This window comes from Erinaceus europaeus, chromosome 3 (genome assembly GCF_950295315.1).
Source record: "Erinaceus europaeus chromosome 3, mEriEur2.1, whole genome shotgun sequence".
Taxonomy (NCBI): Eukaryota; Metazoa; Chordata; class Mammalia; order Eulipotyphla; family Erinaceidae; genus Erinaceus; species Erinaceus europaeus.
The window spans coordinates 103,320,969-103,338,536 of record NC_080164.1 but is presented as its reverse complement, the minus strand read 5'-3'; the positions used below and the strand labels follow the sequence as shown (position 1 = coordinate 103,338,536).

Below are 17,568 nucleotides of genomic sequence, written 5' to 3'. Positions count from 1 at the left end.
AGTTTTAAGGAGGTGAGGTTAATATGTTTCATTTCTCTATGGGACAGTTAATTTTTTATTATTATTATTTATTGGATAGAGACAGTTAGAAATCAAGAGGAAGAGGGACATAAGGAGGGAGAGAAACAGAGATACATGTAGACCTGCTTTAACACTCCTGAAGCTTTCCCCCTGCAGGTAGGGACCAGGGGCTTGAACCCAGGTCCTTGTGCATTGTCACATGTGCACTCAACCAGTTGCACCATCACTGGCCCCTGGGACAGTTAATTTTTGTCCCTCCTAAATATCACTGGTTCCAATGAAAATGAAGAGTGAGGATGATTAAGGTCAAACAGCATTTATCTTAGCAATTAAATACATGTAACTAAAAGTATTCTTCATTGAAGTAAAAAAGCATTGAAGTGTGAAATTACTGCCCCCATTGTTGTCCAGTGCACCAGTCCATGTTCACTGATGTATTTGACTTGAAGGGATCTTCAGTGATGGTGGTGACACAAGTACCATGTGGTTTTGATAGTGCTGCAAGAAGCACAGTGATTGTCCTTGCACACAGCTCTGTGGTCACCGACCCCTTGATCTCCCACCTACCCACACTCCTGCCTGCGTTTGTCTTCCAGGCGAGACCATGCGCATTGCCTCCTCCGAGTTCGCAGATGACCCCTGCTCCTCTGTGAAGCGCGGCACAATGGTGCGGGCAGCCAGGGCTTTGCTGTCAGCTGTGACTCGCCTGCTCATCCTGGCAGACATGGCAGACGTCATGAGACTCTTAGCTCATCTGAAAATCGTATGTATATCAAAACTTACTCTGAGTTGGTTGACCAAGATTAACATAACTCACTGACCATACACAGTGTAACAATGAACTCTATGAATGATCTCTCGTCATTTAGGTGGGAAGACCCAAGTTTTTTTCTTTTTTTTATTTGATACTCAAATTATGTACAATAGTGTATTCCAAAAGGCATAAAAAAAAGTCAGACCCCTCCTATCCTGTTACTCTTTTTTAAAAACTTTATTTATTTATTGGATAAAGATAGCCGGAAATTGTGAAGGAATGCGGAGATAAGAGAGAGGAAATGATAGAGAGACACCTGCAACACTGCTTCATCACTCACAAAGCCTTCCCCCAGCAGGTGAGGGCTGTGGGCTCAAACCCAGGTCCTTGCACACTGTAACATGTGCACTCTACCAGGTAACCATGGTGACCCTGCCTGGAGAGTTAGGCTGAGATGGTCCAGTAGGGATGCAGCCTCTCTGGGCAGACAGCTAAATGAATATGGTTTATGTGTTGAGTAAATATTGTTCACAGCACCTGCCTCTTATTTTTCTAATGATACACAGGCTTTTTGTTTCACATTGTCTTCCTGTAAAAAACCCCTGTGTTTTGTAACTAAGTTCATACTTGCTGCATGAAGTCCACCAACCTGTAAAGCGCCTTTAAAGAAATAAATAACATATTAGTGATTTAATAATGATTAACAAGATTGTATACACTCTATGTACTGTACTATATATACAATATATACTATAATACTATATATATAAGATTGTATATACTATGCTGGAAGCTTCCCTATTCTTTATCACTTTGGGAGTATGGACTAAAATTCTTTTTTTTATTAATTTTTTTTATTTATAAAAAGGAAACACTGACTAAACCATAGGATAAGGGGGGGTACAATTCCACACAATTCCCACCACCAGAACTCTGTATCCCATCCCCTCCCCTGATAGCTTTCTTATTCTTTAACCTTCTGGGAGTATGGACTCAAGGTCATTGTGAGATGCAAAAGGTGGAAGGTCTGGCTTCTATAATTGTTTCGCCACTGAACAGGGGCGTTGATAGGTTGATCCATACTCCCAGCCTGTCTCTCTCTTTCCCTAGTGGGGAAGGGCTTTGGGGAATCGGAGCTCCAGGACATATTGGTGGGGTTGTCTGTCCAGGGAAGTCTGGTTGGCATCATGCTAGCATCTGGAACCTGGTGGTTGAAAAGAGGGTTAACATACAAAGCCAAACAAATTGTTGACCAATCATGGAGCTAAAGGCTGGAATAGTGCAGATGAAGAGTTTGGGGGGTGGGGGGGGGGGAATCTCTGTTTTGTAGATAGCTAGTAGGCATATTTTAGTTATATTCCAAAGGGCCTGTGTCTATACTAGTTTTTTTTTTTTTTCCCTGAGCCTGAAATCTGATATGCAGGTGGATTCAAGTTACTGTCTGGGGAGATGAGTCATGGCTGGAAAAAAGACCAGAAAGCTGGATCAGGGAAGAGAGTAGCTCTCAAATATGGGAAAGGGGTATAAGTATTGTTGACTGTAAATCTCATCCATTAGATGTGATCCGGGACCCGTAATCAGCTTAGGAACTTATATGATCTCTGCATCCCTCTAAATCTGAGCTCACATTCTGTGGTCTTGAGTAGGAATATTCTAGGCTGCCCCAATATTGACCCATCTTCCTGGGGTACCGTGTGGAGTATGTTGTCCATCCTCTGAAAGGAGGATGGAACATTCTCTACCATTGTTGATCCAGGTTGAGGGCAAATTCCTCTGAGGCACACAAAGGGGTCTATTATGTTGTTCCTGATAGAAATGACCAGTAACAATGGAGAGAGGGATTTATTGGAGGTCTAGGCCTATCATGACTATTTGAGAATCTCAGGACTCCCTCAATAGGGCCTTAGCTGATAGGGTGGCCTGATAGTGACTAAAGAAAGAGTCATTGTTAAAGTATACCAGTTTCTTGCCCTTATTCAGCTTTTGCAGTCTTTGCTTTGCTAAGGTTAACCTTGGAGTTAGTGAGGGAACTGTAATAGGAAGTAGGTGAGGAGGGTATCTAAGTCTAAGTAGACACTATTTCATTATGAACTTGATACTGACTCACTACAGACTATTGTGTATTTTTGCTTTCAGGTATATATTTTGCCCTAATTTATGGATACATGTGAACATATGCTCTATCTTATGGGACCTGGTCTGTATCTAGGTTTTTGGACTTTGTTAGGAAGTAAACCTCCTGGAATGGAATTAGAGTATACTATGAAAGGAAAGGTCTCACCTGAGTAATGAGGGTGAAGGATTGACGAAAATTCTTTATGGGTTTCGGAAGGTGGAAATTCTGGCTTCTGTAATTGTTTCTCCTCTGGCCATGGACATTGGCAGGTCAATTTATACACCTAGCTTCTATCTATATTTTCCTAGTGGGGAGGGAGGGGCTCCAGAGAGGTGAGGTTCCAGGACATACTGGTGAGGTTGTCTGCCTAAGGAAGTCAGCATGGCATTATAGTAGTGTCTGAAGCTTGGTGCCTGAAAGGTGGTAAGATAAACATCAGATTATTCAACAAGTAGGAACCCAAATGGAGGAATAGAGCAGATAAAAGTAGGGGTCTTTGTGTAGGAAGAAGCTAGGAAGTCTATTTTAGGTATGTTCTATGGGGCCCATGACTTTACTGATTTTTTCCTGAGCCCAATAGCTTACATGCAGGTGGGCTGAAAGTATTGTCTGGGAAGATGATGTTAAAGCTGGATTAGGGCAGAGACTAGCTCCCAAATATGGGGAGAGCCTATAAATACAATGAACTGTTTACCCCATTGATCTGACTCGGGGCCCATATCTATTCATATTTATCATAGTCCCACAGGAGACTAAGAGGAGAAGGTGGAGGAGGAGAAGAGGAGAGGAGAGGAGAGGGAGGGAAAGGAGGGAGATAGAAATAGAGGGGGTGGAGAGAGAAAAGACGATAATAGAGAAGAGGGAGGGAAAGAAAAGAGGGAGACAGAGAGGGAGAGAGAGAAGAGAGATAGGGAGAGATGGAGAGAAGAAAGAGAGGGAGGAAGAGAGAAAGGGAGAGGAGAAAGAGGGAGAGATAAAGAGAGAGGGAGGAGGGAGAGGGAGAGAAAAGCAGGCTAGAACTATAACACCTAAATCTCTGTTATCATGGTAGCACCTCCCATGAGATAGTGGGGCTTGAACCTAAGCTGTGCATGTGGCAGGACAGGCACACTACCTGGTAAATGATCTCTGACACAGTGGGCAGGTTTCAGTGGGGAAGATTCCTGTGAAGTGATTATCTGTTGCAAAGTAAGTTTTGAGTCCCTGTCAGATCCCCTGAAACCACCAAAGGCAGCAGTACCTACTTAAAGGCCTCTAGTTCCCCTGATCTTATATGTGCCTTTTAGGCTATGAACATGATACAGTTTTCAACTGCTGGAGAAAAAGGTTTAGAGTTGACTTAGGCTTCAAAAGCATCACTGAGGAGAGATCCATTTCTCCTCCAGACAGGCACTCTACGTAAGGTGTGTATGTGTGTGTGGGGATATATTGAGCTGAACCTAAAGTAATTTGTGCTACATCCCACCAGTTGCTCTTTTCTGAGCTGCAGAAAGAACCTGTCCAGTGCCTCCTGGGAGGGATTACAGGTTCAGTGTTCTTCCTGAACTATCCAGAGTGCTCCCAGAAACTAGCACACAATGTGGAGGATAGGACTAGATGCTGCCAGTAATCCTGCCTCTGAGTTCACCTGTTTTGACTAGTGCTGTCTGCTGATAATATCACTGTAGTCTGTTATAAATGGAGTCAATTGTATTCTTTTCCTGACCAGCAGCTTAAAGGGAGTTAAAAAGGGGGGGGGGGAGATTTACCATAAAATCATGGAAAGGTCAACTCAGTAATTTTAAATAGTCCTGCCAGTAGTAAAATTGAAAATGATGTGTAGACAAAACCATACATTTGTTCTAAGAGCCTAACGTCTGTCTTAAACAGTAGTGGTAGAACATTGCTATCTGGTGGAACAACTGTGGAATTACAGTTTTTGTCATGACAGACAGTTGAAACACTGCCAGTGTTCCAGATTGGGTTCACTTCTGTCAATTCCGTATCTCAGGGTTAGTTAGCCCCCTAAAAATAAAATATAGCATTAGGGGGTTGGGTGGTGGCTCACTGGTTAAACGCAAGTAGTGTGAAACACAAGAACCTGCACAGGATCCTGGTTTGAGGACCCCCCCCCCCCACTGCAGGGTAGTAATATCTATCTGTCTGTCTGTCTATCTATCTATCTATCTATCTATCTATCTATCTATCTCCCTCTTTATATTCCCATCCCCTCTCAATTTCTCTCTGTGCTAATAAAAAAACTGAAAAAGTGGCCGCAGGATTAGTGGATTCCTAATGCAGGCAACTAGCCTCAGTGAAGAAAAAGAGGAAAACCTGGAGGAAAAAAGAAGTTTCTCTCTCTCTCTCTCTCTCTCTCTCTCTCTCTCTCTCTCAGTGTGTATGTGTGTGTTTGTGTATGTATATACTTAATGTTAACAACAACTGGACACATATTTCTTTTTTTTAATTCATTAATGAGAAAGAAACAGACATCACTCTGGGGATTGAACTCAAGACATCATGCTTGAGAGAGTCCAGTGCTTTATCCACTGTGTCACCTCCCAGACCACTGGCCCCATATTTCTATTCCATTGCACCAGTCCTCTTTTAAACCAACATGTGTTAGTTATAAACATCATCCATTTGTGCTTAATTCATGGTGAAAGGATCAGTGTTTACTTTGAGGTTCTAGGTAAGAAATGATCATCTAAGCTTTTTTTTTATTGCCATTTTTTTAAAATTTCTCTATTGGGGAATTAATGTTTTACAGTTGACAGTAAATACAATAGTTTGTAGATGCATCACATTTCTCAGTTTTCCACATAACAATACAACCCCCACTAGGTCATCTGTCATCCTTTTTGGACCTGTATTCTCCCCACCCACCCACCCCACAGTCTTTTACTTTGGCACAATATGCCAATTCCACTTCAGGTTCTTCTTGTGTTTTCTCTTCTGATCTTGCTTTTCAACTTCTGCCTGAGAGTGAGATCATTCCATATTCATTCTTCTGTTTCTGACTTATTTCACTTAACATGAATTTTTCAAGGTTCATCCAAGATGGGCTGAAAATGGGAAAATGGTGAAGTCACCATTTTTTATTGCTCAGTTGTATATATATATATATATATATCTGTTGGACACCTGGGTTGCTTCCAAGTTTAGGCTATTATAAATTGTGCTGCTAAGAACATATGTGTACACAGATCTTTTTGGATGGGTGTATTGGGTTCCTTAGGATATATCTCCAGGAGAGGAATTGCAGGATCATAGGGTAGGTCCATTTCTAGCTTTCTGAGTGTTGTTTTCCAGACTGTTCTCCACAAAGGTTGGACCAATTTACATCCCCACCAGCAGTGCAGGAGGGGTTCTTTGACCTCACAACCTCTCCAGCATTTGCTGTTGTTACCTTTTCTGATGTATGACATTCTCACAGGAGTGAAGTGGTATCTCACTGTTGTCTTTATTTGCATTTCTCTGATGATCAAAGACATGGAACATTTTTTCATGTGTTTCTCAGCTTTTTGGATCTCTTCTATGGTGAATATTCTGTCCATGTCCTCTCCCCATTTTTGGATGGGGTTATTAGTTTTCTTGTTGAGTTTGGCAAGCTGTCTATGTATTTTGGTTATTAAACTCTTGTCTGATGTATGGCATGTAAAGATCTTCTCCCATTCTTTGAGGGGCCTCTTGGTTTGGGTAGTGGTTTCTTTTGCTGTGCGGAAGCTTTTTAATTTGATGTAATCCCATTGGTTTATGCTTGTCTTAGTCTTCTTTGTAATTGGATTTGTTTCATTGAAGATGTCTTTAAAATTTATGCGGAAAAGAGTTCTGCCAATATTTTCCCCTAAGTATCTGATAGTTTCTGGTCTAACATCCAAGTCCTTGGTCCACTTAGAATTTACTTTTGTATTTGGAGAAATATAGTGGTTCAGTTTCCTTTCTCTGCATGTTTCAACCCATTTTTCTTTTTTTTTTTTAATATTTATTTTATTTATTTATTCCATTTTATTGCCCTTGTTGTTTTATTGTTGTAGTTATTATTGTTGTTGTTGTTGGATAGGACAGAGAGAAATGGAGAGAGGGAGGGGAAAACAGAGAGGAGGAGAGAAAGATAGACACCTGCAGACCTGCTTCACCACCTGTGAAGCGACTCCTCTGCAGGTGGGGAGCCGGGGTTCAAACCGGGATCCTTATGCCGGTCCTTGTGCTTTGCGCCACCTGCGCTTAGCGTTTCAACCCATTTTTCCCAACACCATTCGTTGCAGAGACTCTGCTTTCCCCATTTAATAGTCTGGGCACCTTTGTCAAAGATTAGATGTCCATAGGTGTGGGGGCTTACTTCTGGGCTCTCAGTTCTGTTCCACTGGTCAGTGTGTCTATTCATCTTCCAGTACCAAGCAGTTTTGATGACAATGGCCCTATAATATAGTTTGAGATCTGGGAGTGTGATGCCTCCAGTTTTGTTCTTTCTTGTCAAGATTGCTTTTTTGCAATTCTAGGTCTTTTCTGGTTCCAGTTAAACACTTGTAGCATTTGTTCTATTCTCCTAAAAAAAGGTGGTTGGGATCTTGAAGGGGATAGCATTAAATTTGTATATGGCTCTGGATAGTATGTTCATTTTGATGATGTTAATTCTTCCAATCCATGAACATGGAATGTCTTTCCACTTCTTTGGGCCTTTTTGATTTCCTTGAGTAGTGACTGCTAATTTTCAGCAAAGAAGTCTTTCACTTCTTTCGTTAGGTTTATTCCTAGATATTTTTTTGGTGTTGTTGCTATAGGAAAAGGAATTGATTTCTGGATTTCCACTTCTTCTAACTTAGTGTTTGCATAGAGGAATGCCACTGACTTTTGAATGTTAATTTTGTAGCCTGACACCTTACTGTATTGCCTGATGATTTCCAAAAGCTTCTTGCTGGATTCCTTAGGTTTTTCTATGTATACTATCACGTCTTCTGAAGATAGGGAGAGTTTGACTTCTTCTCTTCCAATCTGTGTGACTTTGATTCCTTGCATCTGCCTGATTGCTATGGCAAGAAGTTCCAACATTATTTTGAATACTAATTGTGATAGTGGGCAGCCCTGTCTAGTACCTGATCTGAAGGGAAATGCTTCCCGTTTGTCACCATTGAGTATGATGTTGGCTGTAGGTTTGCTATATATATAGACTCCACTATATTGAGGAATTTTCCATCTATTCCCATTTTTTGTAGTGTTTTCATCATAAAGGGATGTTGTATTTTGTCAAAGGCTTTCTCTGCATCTATTGATATGAGCATGTGGTTTTTGGTCTTGCTTTTGTTGATGTGGTGGATCACATTGATTGATTTACGATATTAAACCACCCTTGTACCCTGGGATAAACCATACTTGGTCATGATGAACAGTATTTTTAATATACTGCTGTATCCAGTGGCCTAGAATTTTGTTCAGTATTTTAGCATCTATGTTCATCAGAGATATTGGTCTGCAGTTTTCTTTTTTGGTTGTGTCCCTGTCTGCTTTTTTTATCTAAGTGATGTTGGCTTCATAGAAGCTGGAAGGGAGTATTTCAATCTCTTCAATCTTCTGGAAGACTTTCAAAGGTAGAGGTGTTAGTTCTTCTTTGAAGGGTTTGTAGAATTCATTTGTAAAACCATCTGGTCCAGGACTTTTATTCTTGGGAAGGTTTTTGATAACTGTTTCAATTTCATTAGTTGTGATGGGCTTGTTCATGTTATCTAGTTCCTCTTTATTTAATTTTGGAAGTTCGTAGGTATCTAGGAAATCTTCCATTTCTTCCAAGTTCTCCTGCTTGGTGGCATATTATTGTTCATAGAAGTTTTGTAAGATATGCTGAACTTCTGCATGGTCTGTTGTGATATCTCCTCTTTCACTTATGATCTGATTTATTTGGGTCTTCTTACTTTTTTGTTTTGTGAATCTGGCTAAAGTTTTGTCTATTTTGTTCACTCTTTCGAAGAATGAACATTTACTTTTGTTGATCTTTTGTATGGTTTTCTTATTTTCAATGTTATTGATTTCTGCCCTAATTTTAGTGATTTCAGTCCTTCTGGTTGATTTATGGTTCCTTTGTTGTTGTTGTCCTTCTCCTTCTCCTTCTCCTTCTCCTTCTCCTTCTTCTTCTTCTTCTTCTAGGTTTGTAAGATGTGCAATCAGGCTGTTTATTTGTGCTTTTTCTTGCTTCCTAATGTATGCTTGTATGGCTATGAACTTACCTCGCTATACTGCCTTAGCTGTGTCCCAAATATTTTGATAGCTTGATTCTTCATTTTCATTGAACTCTCGAAATATTTTGATTTCTTCATTTATTTCCTCTTTGATTCATTGGTTGTTAAGTAGTGTACTGTTGAGTTTTCACTTTTTGGTACTATTACTTATTCTTTGTTGATTGTTAAGTGTTACTTTAATTTCATTGTGGTCTGAGAAAATGCTTGGGATGATTTCAATGCTCTTAAATTTGCTGATTCTTTCTTGGCCTAACATATGGTCTATCCTTGAGAATGACCTATGTGGACTTGAGTAGAATGTGTATTCCGGTTTCTTGGGATGAATGACTTTGAAAATGTCCAAAAGTTCTAGTTTATCTGTCCCCTCATTTAGCATCCTCATTTCCTTATTGATTTTCCATCTGGGTGATATGTCAAGTTAAGAGAGTGGTGTGTTGAAGTCCCCTACTATTGCTATGTTGCTGTTAATATATTGCTGTAGCTCTTTCAGTAGATGTTTAATGTATTTAGATGGCTTCTCCTTGGGTGCATATATACTAATAATTGTTAGGTCCTCCTTATTGACAAGTCCTCTGAACATTAAGTAGTGTCCATCCTTATCTTTTTAAAATTTTATTTATTTTAAATTCTGTCATGTTAGATATGAGAATAGCTGTTCCTGCCCTTTTTGTGGGCTATTGGTTTGTATGATAGTTTTCCATCCTTTCACTTTGAGTCTGTGTTTATCTTGTTGAGTTAGGTGGGTTTTCTGTAGATAGCATATTGTTGGGTTGTTTTTTCTGATCCATCTTCCTAGTATGTGCCTTTTAATAGGTGAATTCAGTCTGTTGACATTTATTGAAATCAAAGAATGAAGATATTTTAACACCATTCTTGTATAGCTTTAGAGTGTTCTGATATAGGGCATATTTATGATGGTCTGAACTGTTTATAGGAAACCTTTCAGAACTTCTTTCAGGGAAGGCTTGGTGATAGTTGATTCTTTCAACTGTTGCTTGTCTGAGAAGGTTTTTATGCTTCCATCTATTCAGAATGACAGTCTAGCAGGATACAGTAGTCTTGGTTGAAAGCTATGCTCATTGAGCACTCTATAGATATCTTGCGTTTCTCTTCTGGCCTGTAGAGTTTGTGTGGGGAAGTCTGCTGCCAATCTTATGGGTTTTCCTTTGTAGGTGACTCTTTGTTTTTCTCCTGCAGCCTTCAGGATCCTTTCTTTATCCTTATTCCTTTCCATTCTATGTATGATGTGTCTTGGTGTCTTTAAGTCTGGGTTAATTCTGTTTGGGACCCTCTGGGCTTCTTGAACCTTTGTCTTTGATGTTGTCTAGACTAGAGAAGTTTTCTGCTATTATGTCCTGAAGAATGCTTTCTTCCTCTCCCTCTCTTTCTTCCTTTGGTAAACCAATAATGCGTATATTATTTCTTTTGAAGTCATCCCATATGTCTCTGCTGTTGTTTTCAGTATGTCTTAATCTCTTTTTGAGGTTTCTTACTTCTTTTTTAGTTGTCTCTAATTCGTCCTTGATCTTGCTAATTCTGTCTTCAGCCTCATTTATTCTATTCTCTCTCCCCTCTATTGTTTTTTTCTGGAGTTCATCTATTTTGTTACCCTGTTCTGATACTGTTTTACCTTGTTTAGCTAGTTATGTTCTTAGCTCAGGTTTTTCAGCTTTCAGCTGTCTAATAACCTTGAGATAATTAGTATTTTCTTCCAGGGTCTCATTTCTTGTTTCTGCATTTCTAATGACAATTCTTTCAAACTCTTTACTCACTCCTGTGATTATTTCCTTAACTAGTGTTTGGATGTTGACCTCATTGTTTTGTGCTTTAACCTTTGGGAGGCTTTTAACTGGACTCTTGTCCTGGTTCATTTCTCCAATATTTCTTCTTTTTGGTTTAACCATTTTATATAGTATGTTATGAGGTCCCTCTCTCAGTACTTTTCAAATTACTGATCACTCTTGCCTGGATTGACTTGTGTCTAAGGAAGGTAATTAAAGGGTTCACATTGTGGAAATTGATAGTTTTTAAAATATTATTTTAATCCGTCAGTTGGAGCTCAGTGGCTTAAAAGCCTCTTTTGTTCTTTTTCTTCCCTGTAGTATTTGGAAGCCTGAGGGCTTTTAAAGTATAAGTAGGTGGGAGTCAGGCTATAGCTTAGCCAGTTAAGTGCACATGGTACAAGAACCAGTGTAAGGATCCTGGTTCGATCTCCAGCTCCCCACCTGCAGGGTAATTGCTTTACAAGAGGTGAAGGAGGTCTGCAGGTTTCTCTGTTTCTCTCTCCCTCTCTGTATTTCTCTCCTTTCTCCATTTCTCTCTGTCCTATCCAACATCAACAACAACAATAGTAACTAGAACAGCAGTAAAAATAATGGCAACAAAAAGGAAATAAATAAATAAATAAACATTTACAAAAAGAAAGAATCAAAAAAACTGTAAGTATGCTTCTTAACTTAATCACTGAATCCTGACCAAAAGATAAAGCATGGTGGGCAGAGATAATCCAGTGGTTATGCAAAGAGACTCTCACAGCCCCACCACTAGGCCACCAAGGTATAGATCTTTTCCTGAGTTTCTGGTTAGATCTGTCCCCTGGTGTCAACACAGGGCCTCCCCACTGCTGTTCCAGGTTCAGAGGACAGCAGCAGTGGAGACTCACAGTTGCATTAGGTGAGTCTTAGGGGAGTCCTCTCCTCCCTTCAGCTGTCTTTTTGTTAGTGAAACACACTGGAGATGGTGTCTCAACTGGTAAACTGCTAGGCTGTTACCAGCCACTTAATCTCTCCCTAGGCACCTCGCTGTCCATGAACCACAGGTGTTTGCACTCATCGCTGATTTGGTGGGTTCCTGAAGTTGTTCTAGTCCTGTCTTGTTGTGGTCTCAGGTGTTCTCCTTTGGTATTCCTAGTTAACCTGGAAGAGGAGAGGAGAGGAGAGAGACATAGCTGCTGCTGCTCTTCACCTTGCCTCCAGAAGTGTCTGATCATCTAAGCTTTTTTCCATGTAAAAATAATTTATATTTTGGTTTGTTTATTTTCCTCCAGCATTATTGTTGGTGTTTGGTGCTTGCACTATGAATCCACTGCTCCTAGCAGCTTCTCCCCCCCCCCATATTATTGTACAGGACAGAGATAAACTGAGGGGGGAGGGATGCCTCGAGTGAAAGAGACAGAGAGACACCTGAAGACCTGCTTCACCACTTATGAAGCTTTCCTTCTGTAAGTGGGGATCAGGAGCTCAAACCAGGATCCTTGTGTGGGTCCTTGAACTTTGTAGTGTATACACTTAATTGGGTGTGCCACTCCTAGACCCCCTAAAATATTTCTTTTCCATGTGGTAATAAAACATAGATGAGAAGAACAGAGTGATAGGTTTTGTGCAGAAGTAGTAAAGTGGAAATTGTGATATTCTGTTGGTTCAGAAGATTTAATTATACCCTCTAGTGAGTCTGGTAGCTTCCTGCTTTACTAATTACTTACTTGTTTACCTTTAAAATTATGCATAAACCTTACTTTATATCTCTTATATGATATGAAATCTTTTATGTTCTTTCCAAATATTGTTTTTTCTTATTTCTGTGCAATTTACAATATTATAAAGGTAATTACTTCGTATCATAACATAATGTTTATGTTTTTCCATCACTAATTCACTGGCTTCATGAGGGATGGTCAATTTATTCTCCTAAAATGACCACCTTCATTCTCTGTCTGCATCCATATAGGTAATTGATGGCAACTTGAGTCATTGTGAATAATAATCATTTACCTTCTTTTTAAAAAAAATATTTATTTATTATTCCCTTTTGTTGCCCTTGTTGTCTTAGTGTTGTAGTTATGATTGATGTCATTGTTGTTGTATAGGACAGAGAGAAATGGAGAGAGGAGGGGAAGACAGAGAGGGGGAGAGAAAGATAGACACCTGCAGACCTGCTTCACTACTTGTGAAGCGACTCCCCTGCAGGTGGGGAGCCAGCGTCTCGAACCAGGATCCTTATGCTGGTCCTTGCACTTTGCACCACCTGTGCTTAACCCACTGCGCTACCGCCCAACTCCCAATCATTTACCTTCTAAAAATAAGTGATTTGGGTGAGCCAGGCTGTGGCATATCAGGTTATTCCTACTGTAACCAAGTACGAGGACCCAAGTTTGAGCCCCTGCTCCCCCCCTGCAGAAGGGATGCTTCACAGATATTGAAGCAGGTCTGTAGGCATCCATCTTTCTCTCTCTCTCTGTGTCCTACCTAATAAAATCTAGAAAGGAAAAGAAAGTGAGGCATTAGGAGTTCTGCAAAGGTTGTATTCTTAAAATTATATTTGGGAGCCTAAGTCAGCATTCCTTTCAAAAAATATATCTGCAGATCAAAGATGGAGTTCACTGGACAAGGATCATGCAGTACCATAGCCAGGCTTGAGTCCCAGCACCGTACATCAGTGCCATGGGACAGGGGGATTCTCTGGATCGTTGGTTCTTCTCCCTTGCTCTTTGAATGAACAGGCAACTCAGTTGCAGTAATGAGTTGCATGAATGAGGCATTATCTCTACAAAGAAATAAAAGGAATTCATCTTCTTACATGCTGCATTAATATTCTAGTTGTATTGTGATTGTTCATTGTATCATACAGCTATTTGTATGGGATTTTTAATGTTGAGCTTTTGAAAATATTTTATAGTAAGGATTCATATAGATTGGAAAAGATTTTTGCTATTATGTTTGTTTCAAACTCAGGAAAATAGTGATATGGGTGAGATATAGTTCAAAGTCAACTTATTACTGAAGGGGGATCTGATGTTTCGAGGTAATCAGTTCCATATCAGACATCATTAAAGAACACTGAATTATAATCAGTTTTATTGTTGACTTTTAGTGAGTGGTTTCTTTGCCAGATACCTAGTAGATCTTGCAATCAGTTGACATTGTTAGTGTCTTAGGGTGATACGCACTGCTTCTGACTGTTAAAGAAATTCTGCATCCCAAGCAGTAATCATGAAGAGAGATATTTGTTCTCCCTTCTTTTTGAATTAATGGAATCAGATTATATTGTTAAGTCTTTAGCATTGATGATGGGGTTGAACATAAATTCACTTAGACATGTTATGTCAGAGAAAAAACTTTTTTTTTTCCCTCCAGGGTTATTGCTGGCTCAGTACCTGCACCATGAATCCACTGCTCCTGGAGGCCATTTCCACCCCCTTTTTTGTTGCCCTTGTTGTTGTAGCCTCCTTGTGGCTATTATTATTACCATTGTTGATGTTGTTCGTTGTTGGATAGGATAGAGAGAAACGGAGAGAGGCGGGAAAGACAGAGAGGGGGAGAGAAAGATAGACACCTGCAGACCTGCCTCACCGCCTGTGAAGTGACTCTCCTGCAGGTGGGATGCCAGGGGCTCGAACTGGGATCCTTACACTGGTCCTTGCGTTTTGCATCACATGTGCTTAACCCACTGTGCCACCACCCGACCCCCGAGAAAAAACTTTTTATGGCCTTACGGTAGGCCCTGAAATAGTGATGCTTTTGATTATGTAATAAGTTCTCATTAAAAACTGGAACAGCAAAATAGAATACAACCACCACTAAAAAAATCTGATGTTTATCCACTAGCCAACGCCACACTGACTGCTGTTGTCATATTATCGAAGGACACTAATGAGACAGGGATACTTTAATATCACTTGTGCTTTGAATCACTATTTATTTATTTATTTTATTTGATAGGACATAAAAAGGGAAGAAGAGAAGGAGAGAGGGAGAAAGATACCTGCATCCCTATTTCACCACTTGTGAAGTTTTCCCCCTGCAGGTGGAGACTGGGGGTTTGAACTCAGGTCCTTGCACCTGCAGCATGTGAACTCAACCAGGTGCACCATCATCTGGCCCCTTCACATGTGCTTTTTTATGGTATTAGCGTTTAAAACATATTTTGTGGTCCCTGTAACTTTAGATACATATAGAACATATATGTATACATATATGTTTAGATACATTAGATACATATAGAACATTTAGAACAATGTCTAGGGAATTGTAAATTACTGGTGACACTGACTAATGTCCTTCTCTTACACATCCTGAGAATAATTTTGGAAATGTATTCCAAGCTTTATTACTATCATGCCTTATAAAGCATGATGCTTTAAGAATAAAAAACACCATTGCTTTCTGGTTAAATGACTTTCTTCACTTGTTAGCTAGGAAATTGAAAATTCAGTAGAGAAGGCCAGCTTGTCTTTAGCATGATAAGAGACACAAGTGATCAAACTAGTTATGCGGTCAGATGTCAAATCTTACATTCATTTTATTCATTTATTCAGTCATTCAATCACTTGACCACTCCCATTTCCAAGCTTTTTTTTTTTTTTCACCAGAGAACTGCTCAACTCTGGTTTATGGTGGTGTGGAGAATTAAACCTGGGACTTTGGAGCCTCAGGCTTGAGTCTCTTTGCATAAACATTATTCTATCTTCCCTACTCCCAAGAAAATATTTTTAATTAAAGTAGATACTAACAAGAAAATTGTGACTTATTTATCAGTACTCATCAGTGCTTTACAGTCAACTGGTAAGAAGCCTGCTATATAAGTGAAGTTAAATTCAAGTTTTAGGTCCTTCTGAGATAATTGTTTTGCTCTTTTCTGGAACCAGTTTTTATGTCCTAAGGAAAAAAAATTATGACTCAAAAAAGCAGCAGGAAGAAATGAACTGCCGACTGCTGTCCTCTTTCAGTGATGGTACTGATGACCATGTTAAGATCGTTAGAAATACATTAGAACATAAGACAGTTCTGATGGGATTTTTTTTTAAAGAATTAGAGGTATGAGATTTTCATTAAATTATGAGAATATTTAAACCAGCCATTCCAATCCTGCAAAACATGATTTGGTTGGAAGTGCTGAAAGACAGGCTAATTCACAATTTTTTTTCTTCTTTTCTTCCCCTCCGTAGTAATAGAGCTGAGCTTGAAATCAGGAAAGACAGCAAGGTGTTAAATCATCATTGTATCAAATTAGAAACGTGCAGAGTTTTCATAGAAGATGAAAATAGAAACTTGATGCTATGTGGAATTTGCATTGCAGTTATTCTAAATCACCTACATAGCTTGCTATGGCTCTTAGCAAGATAAGCTAGTTTATTCAGTAAAGACAGTGATAGCATCATGTCTCTGGAGTAGAAGGCCTGCTGATATCCATCATTACTGGTTTACAGCACTTGTCACTTCACTCAGTAAAACTTGATCAGAAACTTGGCCACTTGTGTGCATGTCAGATTAAATAAAGTTGTATCTCTGTAGCTCAGAACAGTGTTTATCTATGACCTTTCTAGACATATGCATTCTCATGTCTACTTCTGGATTCTGACAAGGAACTGTTATCAGATTGTTCTTTGATTTACACAAACCCTAAAAGCATATGTCAATTCTGCATCTGCATATACGTCTTAACATTTTCTTTTTTTAAGCTCTTGTTTTAATTTTTTATAATTAGCGTTATTTATTTACTGGATAGAGATAGAAAGAAATAGGGAAAATGGAAATAGAGAGGGAGACAAACAACTGCAGCCTTGCTTCACTGCTCTGGGAAGTAACTCTCTTTCTGCAGGTGGGGAGCAGGGGCTTGAACCTGGGTCCTTGAGCATGGTGACATATGTGCTGTACCAGATGTCCTACCACCCAGACCCTCTTGACATTTTTTATTACACTTTAAGAGCTACTTTTTTGTTCTTGATGCTTCTTTTGGAAGGCCTTTCCACCAAGTTCCTTTTTTATTTAAAACATTTGACTTTTCAAGCATGTATCTGTCTTGAACCTTATTCATGCAGGACTTTTTCCTGGCTATTTCTGGTAATAAAATCACCTCTACAAAGATGTTAGTTACCTGACTGACTCAGTGGGTTACTTCACTGAAATACCATAATTTTTGTTGCCAAATTAATTTGAATCTGCAGCTATTATAGCCCCTAGTAAGCAAAAGGTAATTGCTTGTGGAAATCTTCACAGCACATTAAAGAGAAAAATCAGTCTGGAAGGGAAATCTTATTATCTGTCAAATCCTCAGATCATCCATAAAATAATCCTTAATGAAATTCATGATTCAAATTCAAGTACATTTTTGGAACAGACCTATAAACTGTTTTGCAGGAATCTAGCAGCAGAACACTTCTTTAGGGGGGCCAGGCTTGCTCTCCTGTCTATCTGCTACTATTGATGCTACTTTTTTTTTAAAAAGTTTTTAAAAAAAATTTATTTATTTATTCCCTTTTGTTGCCCTTGTTGCTTTACTGTTGTAATTATTATTTGTTGTCTGTCTTCGTTGTTGGATAGGACAGAGAGAAATGGAGAGAGGAGGGAAAGACAGAGAGGAGGAGAGAAAGATAGACTTTTAGTGGCAACATTGTTCAACTGAACTGGTTTCTGCTTTCCCTTTCCATTATCAGGCAAGGTATAAAGTCAGCGGAAAACAGCAACTCT

The 17,568-nt window shown here is 39.4% G+C and overlaps 1 protein-coding gene across 4 annotated transcripts in view; it reads left to right on the top strand.

The window, feature by feature from the left end:
* CTNNA2 (catenin alpha 2) overlaps positions 1-17,568 on the top strand; it is a 1,425,261-nt gene that overhangs the window by 343,361 nt on the left and 1,064,332 nt on the right. For all 4 annotated transcript variants that reach the window (XM_060187717.1, XM_060187715.1, XM_007531774.3 and 1 more), the window contains one exon: positions 618-784. In XM_060187717.1, the coding sequence (XP_060043700.1) occupies positions 618-784 (167 nt within the window). The remainder of the gene's footprint in view (positions 1-617; positions 785-17,568) is intronic.